General features: G+C 40.2%; 1 protein-coding gene across 1 annotated transcript; it reads left to right on the top strand.

Annotated features, from left to right (window-relative positions):
* The first annotated feature begins 780 nt into the window (after positions 1 to 780).
* LOC102313965 (midasin) lies at positions 781 to 10,477 on the top strand. The gene is made up of 6 exons (XM_014330249.2): positions 781 to 3,565; positions 8,176 to 8,285; positions 8,375 to 8,500; positions 8,586 to 8,692; positions 9,897 to 10,078; positions 10,168 to 10,477. The coding sequence occupies exons 1-6, from the start codon at positions 1,175 to 1,177 to the stop codon at positions 10,318 to 10,320; spliced, it is 3,069 nt and encodes a 1,022-aa protein (XP_014185735.1). The 5' UTR covers positions 781 to 1,174; the 3' UTR covers positions 10,321 to 10,477.
* Positions 10,478 to 10,861: the final 384 nt, after the last annotated feature.

Raw genomic sequence — 10,861 nt, 5'->3', positions numbered from 1 at the left:
CGCCTCTGGTCTTGACAGTATTCTCATTTTTTGAAATCCTGTTTTTGAGTTTTTTATGAGCTGGAAGCCCAAATTATGTAATTAAATAAACAACTAAGTGCTTGAAACCCTGAATCTATAATATATGAAAGTTTAACGTTTTGAATGGAATTAAGGAAATAAATAAACTTTTCCATGATATTCACATTTTTTGGAAAGGGTCTGTATATCTGTAGGCTCTTCCTTCTCTAACCTTCTTACTCAGAAACAACACGCTTTTTCTTTTATTGGTTTCAGCTGAATTAAAGCAAAAACATTTTTCTGTTTCACGTGTCTGTGAAGCTTCTCAGTCATCCAGGTCGTCGTAGTCTAAGGAGCTTGGAAAGAAAAGCGTCTGGACTTATTCAAGTTTCTTTGATATCTTAATATCATCTATTAAAGATACTAAATCACTGATAGTATGACAAAATGAAGACAGCATTTAAACACGTTCATGTAGTAAACTGGGCTGAGAGTGCTTCAATAAAATAGTTCTGGTGAACCTGCACTGTACAAATAAAACTGAAGTTCACTAGATGTTGTATATATGGCTTTGTCTATCTACTGGAGGGTATGTTTCGTAGATGTAGCTGTGAATTGTGGTTGAATGTGTTAAGAAACTCCAGATCAAATGGTGCTGGCCTCTGGGTGGCAGAGTTTAAGCTTGTGATCATGTGGGATCAGCCTTGGTTTAATCCCTTAGTGAGAGAGAGAGAGAAGAAAGCGAGGAGGCGAAACGTACTTATTGACGTGGAGCGGTGCCTGAGGCACAGTACTGATGAGAGAGCTCCATAACCATCTTACAGGGGAAATCTGGATTTTTCTCCTTGCTTTACTTTGGAAATTTGGAACCTCGTGTCACTCCTAGAGCTGTTACAGATGTCAAACTTTGGTAACCATCCATCTTTACTTTTTAGAATCTGGACTCGTCAGAAATCCTGTGAGACTGTATTCATTTGTTTTCTATCAGCGCTTTGATTTCCTCTGGGATTCAAGCTTAAAACTGGGAGTGTAAGTTTTACTCTTCATACCCATCTTTGAACTCTTCTAGAACGCCGGATCATTTTCACTAATTTTACATGTTATAAAGCTGCACATTCATCCTGCAAACTTGGACACTATCATTTCTTTCTAAATAAGTTGTGTTATTTTCCTAATGGCTCAATTAAGTTGTAGCCAAAGTCCAGACCTGCCAAATGGAGCCGTTGCCCACAGCCCACAAGGTATGTGTTCAGACCTGGATACACACAGAATCAAAGACGACGCCGAGGAAGAAGAAGAAGATGATGATGAGGTGGAACTGGCAGAGGAGGTTGGGGAAGATGTTTTGATGGTTGCTGAAGCAGAACAAACTGAAGATGAAAGTAAAGAAGACAATGATTGGCAGAAAGGAGAGATTACACATGTGACCCTGTTATCAGATGGAGAAATAGGAGAGGGGGAGGATGAATGTGAAGTAGTGGAAGAAGAGGGGAATGGAGAAATGGGAGCGGGAGATGGACATCAAGAAATAACCACCACACTGACAACAGGCAAAGAATCTGAAGATACAAAGATGGCTGAAAATCTCTCTCTTTCCCCTCTATTGGTTGTGGTTGAACGAGGGAAGCGACAAATATTAAACAGCAATGGAGATGATGAAAAAGAGGAGGAAAGTGAAGAAAACAAACAAGGGGGAGAAACAGCAAGCGCAGGAACAGATGTAAGGCAGGAAAACATGGACGAAGGCACCGACGATCACGTGTCCTGTCTTCAGGACGGAGGTACTTCTGTGTGGGAGTCAAGAATCGGTTCCAACACATGTACTGGTGACCGAGGCGAAACAGAAACTGCTACTTTGCCCACTGCTGGCAACATAACAGAGGTTAATCTGAACATAGAAGTGGCTCCTTTTTCTTCTGGAATAAATGAACAGGCCAGCATCCAAGCTTCAGCTCTGGGCACTGATGACACACCAGTCGATAGAAGTGTTACAGCTGAAGAGGTGGCCAATCAAACCTACCAATTAGATAATGAGAGTCAAAATGAAATAAAAAACAATGATGGAGAAGATCCCTCAGAATCCATAAAACAGGAGGTTGTTATTGATAATCTTACATGGCAATGCCAGGGAGTCCAGGAGTGTGTAAATCATGGCTATGAGTTCCCCGTGAGAGCAGGAACCAATCAAATAGCACAAGAACCAGAGCTGACGGCCCTAACCTCTGAAGAACAGCCACAGTCAGATGGAGACACTAAAGCTAAAAGGACTGAAGACGTCACCCAGAAGGAGCAAGCAGAAGAGCAAGTTAACAACTTGGCAGAGATGGACGGGGGAGGAAAGAGTTCAGAAATGGAGGAGACGATAGCCAATAATGTTGCTGGAGAGTTAATGGGCCAAGAAGAGCACAGAGCAAGAAATGATCTAGAAATGCAAGAAGAAAAATCTGCTAAGCTTGAAATACAAGCTATAAGAGTTCCTCCAGAACCAGTGGGCCAGACTGGAGAAGAGGTGCATACAGACACAAAGGACCAGGTGGAGGAAGCTTCTCTATCTGAGAAAGGCATCGAGGTGAAGCTCGACGGGACAGAAGGAGAGGACAAATCTGAGAAAAATGAATCCACAACAGAAGGAAGTGCTTTACAAGAGCATCCGTTGCAGCTCCAGAAAGAAGCAGACACAATTTGGAGAAACAACACAAAAGAACATCCACAGACAGAGATGCTTGTAGAATTTGAGACTGGAGGAGGAGCAGTAGAAGAGTCAATGGAAGGAGAAGTGGAGATGGCAGAAGAGCCAGTCACTGTTCTTGATGATGAGACTGAAACGATGGAGGAGACGCCCAGTGAAAAATCAGAAGAAGTACATCCTTTCACCATTATGAGCGGTTCTGATGATGCCACAGACAAGATAAAAGATGAAGATCACCAAGTGCTGCCAGGAAACGAGGCCATACTGGGTAAAGAGGACATGGAGACACAGGACGTAAAGCTAAAGGTGCACAACAGTGAGGCAGAGGCAGATCTAAATGAGAGCATTAAAACACTGAAGCAAACAATGGAGAATGGGTTCTTGTGTCCTGAGCCACAAGGTCTTAGGAAAGACGAACTGGGGAAAGTAAAAGTGCTGTCACCCAGGAGAAAAGATAGAGACTGGATTAAAACAGATCAGCCAGAAGAAGAGACGACTGCTGCTGAAAGGAAGGACTGGAGTAAAGAGCTGAGGCACATCAAAAAAGAGTTCTGGGAGAATGAGTGGGGAAGGAAAGAATGGGTGGATAAAGAAACGTCAGCAGAAAAGATCAGTTCACCGAGGAAGGCGGATTGGATAAATGAGCTGAAGTCAGTTATCAAAGATGAATCGCTGCCCAAAAAGAAAGACGAGCAGGTGAAGAAAAAGAGAGTGGTGCTGCTGGAACATGGTTGCTCATATGTCCCTCAGCGGGAGGCGATGACTGCAGAGACGAGGGAAGAGATCAAGGTGACCTCCGACAGGAGAGCGGACAGTCCTATGGTGGACAGTAAAACACTGGAGAACCAACCCTATGAAATCTCCCTGTATGTCAAGGTAATCAACTCTTCCATGGTTCCTTTGGCCTGTGATGAATGCCAGACGGATAGTTATTACTATTATCATAGTGGGAATTTACAAAGAGCATTTTGTCATAATGAATAATGAATTAGGCTCTATGGAGAAGTTCATGATACAGCAAAGTGAAAGTGCACAGAAAATAAGCAGAGAAATATAAAGTTCTTGTGAGAACAGGGAGGACATTAGTACAAGAGAAAATCTGAAAATGAAAGGAAATATGATATGAATACACAAAAGAATTAGGAACAAGAAACACAGATAAAACTAATAAAGACAATGATAAGACGTTATGAAATGTTAGCTTCATATATCAAAGACTTTTTCTTTAGAGGGCCATCCCACTCGCCATCAGGCCTCCGTCTGTGTTTGAACCTGATACAAACCTGAAGACGACTTCCTGAACATCAAGATCAGAGTATTGGCTCCATAAAATGTGACGAAAAAAACTTCAAGCTGTCCTGACTTAGAAAATAATTTTGATAAATATGAGACCTACGTTATAAAAATAAATTATTTGATTGTTTTTTTTAATTATTGTAAAATATTCGATGCTTCTAAATACTTGTGCAAGAAAAAGTGAAAAATACCACATTCTTTGTAAGAGTCCCAGAATCTGCAACGGTAAATACCTCAGTCATAAAGAATATGCATTTATCTTCTTATTTGTTCTTATTATGTTTTTGGTAACCAATTTTATAAGATACTAAGCCATCAGTGAAATTAGCATAATTATAGCTTTTAATAATTTTCCATGTTACACCATTGTTAGTGAAAACTTCCTTAATTACACAAAAATATCAGTTAATAACAAATAAATCTACACAGAGACTAAACGACCTTTATTGTTAATATTTCACTGCCACATATGTTATAAATGCATTTGTCGTATTAAGTAGAATTTATGCTTAGATGTGTTTTTACAGTCTTTCTATGTGGTACAAAAAGGATCCTGATTTTTCCATGGCATTCTACTTTAGCATTAAACATACTGATTCACTGTCAGCGTAATTTATTGATATTTCATGTACTTCCAAAAATACAGTCAATTTGTCTACCCCAATACAAGTTTATTTATAAAGCATTTTAAAATAGCCAGCACACGATCAAAGTGCTGTGCAGGAAATAAGTTAATAACAATAGAATAAAATAAAACACATAATACATAAAGATTTGACTTAAAACAGCCTTATATTTTTAAAAAAAAACCCAACAACATAAAACAACTTAGAATTAACTAAATAAAATAAAATAAAATAAAATAAAATAAAATAAAATAAAATAAAATAAAATAAAATAAAATAAACCAACACTGGATCTGCTACAGCAAAAGCACAATCAGGGGCAGCTGATCAGCTGACCTGAGAGAGCGGGTGGGTGTATAAGGCTGTAGCAGCTCAGAGAGATAGGATGGGGCGAGGCCATGGAGAGCTTTAAAAGCAAATAAAAGAATTTTAAAATGAATCCTGAAAGAAATGGGCAGCCAGTGAAATGAAGCTAAACTAGAGGAAATGTGCTCAAACTTCAGACGAGCTGCAGCATTTTGCACCCTCGGTAAATGACTTCAGATCACAGTCCACTTTGACCCCCAGGTTTGTGACAGCTGGCTTAACATATTGGGTCAAGGTATCTAAATACACATTGGGGGTCTCAGTGGGGCTACCAAACACCATCACCTCAGTCTCTTTATCACTGAATTTTAAAAAGTTAAGAGACATCCAAGCCTTAATTGAGACACTGAAGTAATGGCTGTGTGGAACATGAGCCTTTGTTCTGCAGAGGGACATAGATCTGACAGTCAGCACCATAGAAGTGAAACGCAATGCTGTGTTCTCTCATCAAACCAAGAGGAAGCAGATACAAAGAAAAGAGGCTGAGAGCTGAGCACAAACAAACACAACACTGGCAGTGACAGACGGCAGACACACACAATGTATAGAACCGATGTTTGCAGTGCAGCAGAGAGGGTTATAGAGCCCACGAAGGCTGTGACAGCAGCTCAGGTGATACCTGCTCAGTAAAGTGTGTGGAGATGTCACTGGTGTCTATAACTTGTTACCCACATGTAGTGTCACTGGTGCCTGAAACTTTGAGGCTGTAGCAGCTTCATCAGTATGTTAATCAACTCTGACTTTAAACTGAGACTCTGAGAGTTTCCTGTTCCAGAGCAGCTGAATTAGTTCAATAAGCTCAACTCTGTGTGAGGACGCAAAGAGAGCCATGACCGGTGGAGCTCCACCACATTTCACCATAGGAAGAGCAGTGACTCCACTTTAACACAACATGCTGAATTAAATAAAAACTCTTTGAATAATTATTCAGTAACACTGAGAGAATGTAATTTTTCTATATATAGAATAAGATTATTTCTGGTTGTACTGGATAAAAATCTGTAATAAATATAGAGAAAAGTGCTTAAATGTTTCCCATTTCTAATCTCTTCTAATATTCAGCCTTCACTGACAGATGGTGCGTGTGACTGCTAGTGCTCATAGTTCCCTGAAAACAAATGCAGGGGAACTTTCCAAGTCTTTCGTTTTATCAGTAAATGTGCTGTAAGAAGTGCCTTTTACAGAGGTTAAATATTTCAATATAGTTTTGGGAGGTCGAGCCTGGTCTTGGCCCAGCACATTGCACACACTGTTTCAGTATTCACAGTGTTTGTTCACACAGTTGCCTGTTCAGGCCAGTGTTGCCCAGTAGCTCAGCCGTCAGCTGCCAGCTCATCTCCCTTCTCCTCCACGTCCCAGCATCCATGTCTAGACGACGGCTTGCTGTCACACTGGTCAGATCTAGACAGGATGAGCTGGGAAATGACCAGAGCCAAACTGAATCTGATTTAGATGAATTTCAGTGGATTTCCATGTTCAGACTCTGAATTTCAGACACAGAAGCCTTCAAAATGTTCTTTGATATCATGATTTACAACCTCAATCTGTGAACACATTTCAACCTGAGAACCTAGCATCACGAGAGTTAGAAGGATGGAGACTACATATTCTGAACTTGCTGCTTCATTGTAGGATTGTTATCTTACTATATAAAGTGCCTGGAAGCAACTGAACTCAGGGGATGATTAATCCAAGACTGCTGATCACTGCACACAAAATAGAAAACTAACATCTAATTGGAATTTTTGTAAAAATGTAAAATGTGAGTTTGGCAGAAATGTATGAATAAGCACAGATGTCTGTCAGCTGGTTCTCTCACACAAACTTGTTAGCTAAGCTTGCTTCCTGGAATAGAGCAATAAACTTAAACGGCTGCCTGTAAGAGTCACTGTTATTATTAATGTGGCAGAACCACAGCCACAGTTGGGTGTCAGACACTGGACAGGAAAAAGAAACTGAACAAGAGCTGAGCTCTCTCACAGTGAACATCAACAATCTGCAAAAATGAACAACAAGTGTGAACAAACTGGAGCACCACCCCAGGACCGTGACAGACAAACAGCAAGTGAAAAGCTAATCTTGATCTGCTTATCTCATCCCATTAAGACAGTGCTGTTCTAATCCATCGCCATGGTAACCCACATTACTTAATGCATGTAATTTTAAATGAGATTTGAAAAAGATTCAAAGTCAATGAAGCCTGCACTTCTGTGACCATTGTGTGCTCTGTGCTCTGGTTCGACAGCATCCTGAGAATAACTTTCATTACCTGAGAGATTTAGCACAAATACCCGAGCTTCGGCCGCGTCCACGTAACAAGCTTGTTCAAACAAAGCCTTCCTTTGTCACGGGCCCTGTGGGCAGCACAGATGGAGGTAGATACAAATATTATGTAGAAGTTCAGGTTTCCTTCTCTGTGGTCTAGAAAAGCTGTAAATCCTCACATCTGAGGATTTCTTTGAAACAGCACGATCATGAAAATAAGCATTTTACTTTCAACTTATGCTGAAACACAGTTTCTGCTTTTGTTTGTAAAAGAGTACAGAATGAAATAGTCTGAATAGTGCTGGTGTGCTATGTTAATCTCAGCAGTCTCGCTGGGTAAGCTGATTATCCTCCTGTTTGTTACTGAGAGCTCAGAGCTGTTGCAGCAACATTCAGTATGAATTCTTTACTCACAGGAAAACTGTTTTACACAACACTCATAGCGCAAAGATGAAGCACGTTGCTTATAAAAGTTATTGATCACATTACTCTTTACATTACTCCTCTGCGAGATCGTTTTTTTAGAATTTCTTTCCAGTATTGGATCTCTAATAGTGACCATACTGAGATATTTATCCCAATTCAGCTAATAATAGGACACAGACACATTTTAGTTGTGTTAGATTCACCTGAACTTCAACAGATAGCTGATGTGCTTATGTATTCACATGGGAGAGAAACAGGAATTATCATGCAGAGGATATTCTTCTGTACATCTCTGTTAAACACAGAGTCCAGATTTATTCAGTCAAATTAATTATAATATGAGAAAAGAGATGTAAGATCTACACTTACACCGTATCGTTCTTTTGGGGTTTTATTTCTTTATTTCCTTCATCCACCCATTTGTTCTGCTGTTCATAAGTGAAGCACTACAGTTTTTATCCATAGATCACCTGCAGGACACGTGATGACTGGTCTTTGTGTGTGTAGGCAGGAAGTGATGGACAGAGCATCGGAAACTGTCCTTTCTCTCAGAGACTCTTTATGATCCTGTGGCTAAAAGGAGTCATTTTTAATGTCACCACAGTCGACCTCAAGCGGTAACATGGTGCAGACGCATACACGTATTCATACAGTGACTATGATACACATGAGAGTGACCATATGCGCCTGACTTTTGGGTTATCAGGAAGCCGGCTGACCTCCACAACCTTGCTCCAGGAACCAACCCTCCTTTTGTGACCTTTAATGGTGAAGTCAAGGTTGATGTCAACAAGATAGAAGAATTCTTGGAGGAGAAACTGACTCCACCCCGGTATGCAAGCACACATTGAAAGACATGTGTTTGCGATGGGAAGCCGTGTTGAGGTTAATTTCAAATTTCTCCATTTTGTCTCCAGATATCCAAGACTGGCTCCCAAACATCCAGAAGCTAACACAGCTGGCATCGACATCTTTGCCAAATTCTCAGCGTACATCAAAAACTCAAGAAAAGACACAACAGATGGTAAGAAGGGACACAGTTAGGTTGGAAACATGTATTCAAGAAAGTTAGTAAGGTGTGTGTGTGGTTTGTTTGTGACTGCAGCATAAAAAAACGCCTTGGCTGCATTTTTAGGTAAACAGCTGCAAAAAGCTTTGTTTGCATAACTCAGTTACTTTTTTGAAGAAGTAACTATATAATTAATTGCCCAACATTGGTCATTATTTACTGTATTTTACAGACAGAGTTACAGACTCTCTCCCAGACCACAGACTCAGAATACAAGTCAGAGCTTTATATAAAAAAAAGAAGAAAGTTGGAGTTGAAGTTATTTTTCCTTCCAACAGTGTTAACATGCTACAGGTCATGAACAAGATTATTTTAAATATTCATTGTAAGTGGGCTAAAGCAGTTCATTAAAAGTCGTCTAACATAAATGCTGTAATTTGATTACTTTAATAAACATGTAACTTGGATGGACTGGATGCTGGCGTGACCACAGTGCACACGTCTGCTGTTGCTCACAGCGGTCCACAGGATGCTCAGGGAGTCTGTGTGAGGGAACATTGGTCATGGCCATGCAGTGTTATACAGATGTTAAACTATATTAAACTATAGAAGATGGAATACGCAGACTTTTCCTCATTTTATATTGGAAAATTGAAACTATTTAAACTAAAACTGCTTTCCCATGCCGTACCTCTGTGGGGAAACCCTCACCATAACTTACTCTTTTTCTTCTTGAATAATCAGGCTCAATCTCAGGTGACAGAGCTCATGGTATCACCTGAACAGAAAGCTCTCAGATTGTTGACTCACTTGTGCTTCTCAGGATATTTAAGAGTAGAATGGGAGGCAGAGGCTGTTTTGTGGAATCAGCTCCCAGTTTGGATTCAGGAGACAGACGCCCTTTTAAGATGAGCTTAAGACTTAAAACTCTCCTTTGTGATAAAGCATATTGTTGGGAGGGTAGCTCAGGTGAGCCTCAAAGACCCTTAAAGTAATCATGTATTTTTTGAAAAACAGTATTCAGTATGTTTAAACTATAAATGATTTGCAAAAAAACCCAAACAAACCTGCAAATATTTGCATTTTATTAAAAGTCTTTTGGAAATGGTGAATACTGGTGTGTAAATAAGGAGCTGGTTGTTGTGGAAAACATCATTGTTTGTTCAGATAGTTCATCCTGTCAATCACATCAGCGTGTTCTCTCCCTCTGACTTTGTAGCCTTACAGAAAGCTTTGTTGAAGTCTCTTCAGCGCCTTGATGACTTCCTAAGGACTCCCCTGTCTGCAGAGATTGATGCTGATGTCTTAGGAGATGTGCCAGAGTCAACTAGGAGCTTCCTAGATGGGCCAGAGCTCACCTTGGCTGACTGCAACCTGCTGCCCAAACTCCACATTCTAAAGGTCTGCAGCTTATTCAGGTTGCTAGAACGTTTACATGAGCTCGATCAGAAGGACCCATTGTTGGTTATTTTCTATGCCTTTTTTCTCAGGTTGTAGCAAAGAAATATCGTGGCTTTGAGATTCCTCGGGAGATGACCTGCGTGTGGCGGTATTTGAACCGTGCCTACCAGAGAGAGGAGTTCACCGGCACCTGTCCTGCTGAGAGGGAGATTGAGTTTGCCTATTTGCATGTTGCAAAATGAATTAAACAAAATGTAGGGCAGCGTATAAATCAAGGAAATCAAGAAATATGTAAAGAACATAAGGAAAACTAGTAAAGAGGAAAGCACTAACACACGGGTCTGTGTGTGTCTGTGTGTGTGTGTGTGTGATCTCTATCTTGACCATTTTAAAAATGATGACAACACACCTTCATGAGCACCAGCCTTCCACACACTGACACACCTGACACACACTCACACACACACACACAAACAAACACACACACAAACACACACACACACACACACACACACACACACACACACACACACACACACACAAATCACAAGAGACGCAGTCTCAAAGACAACAATTATCGCAGCCTTGACTTTGTGATCAATAACAACACTCAGTTTATAAGAAATCAAAATGATTTTTTCATCTTTTATTCTATTTAAAGTGAAAATGTTAATGATGTTCATTTCACACACCATTAAAATCCCAACATGGAAAGATCTTATTTTTCCAGTGTGATGTGTTTACTCCTTACGTAGTGATTCAGTTCCATCACTGCTGATTTAT

Source organism: Haplochromis burtoni, unplaced genomic scaffold (assembly GCF_018398535.1).
Source record: "Haplochromis burtoni strain Fernald_Lab_line unplaced genomic scaffold, NCSU_Asbu1 Contig_741, whole genome shotgun sequence".
Lineage (NCBI taxonomy): Eukaryota > Metazoa > Chordata > Actinopteri > Cichliformes > Cichlidae > Haplochromis > Haplochromis burtoni.
This window is presented reverse-complemented; position numbering and strand designations above follow the sequence as displayed.

Coding starts and splice junctions, on each gene's coding strand:
- LOC102313965 (XM_014330249.2), top strand. CDS start 1,175: ATGGCTCAATTAAGTTGTAGCCAAAGTCCAGACCTGCCAAATGGAGCC. Junction 8,501..8,585: donor GAGAAACTGACTCCACCCCG/GTATGCAAGCAC, acceptor TTTTGTCTCCAG/ATATCCAAGACTGGCTCCCA. Junction 8,693..9,896: donor AAGAAAAGACACAACAGATG/GTAAGAAGGGAC, acceptor CTGACTTTGTAG/CCTTACAGAAAGCTTTGTTG.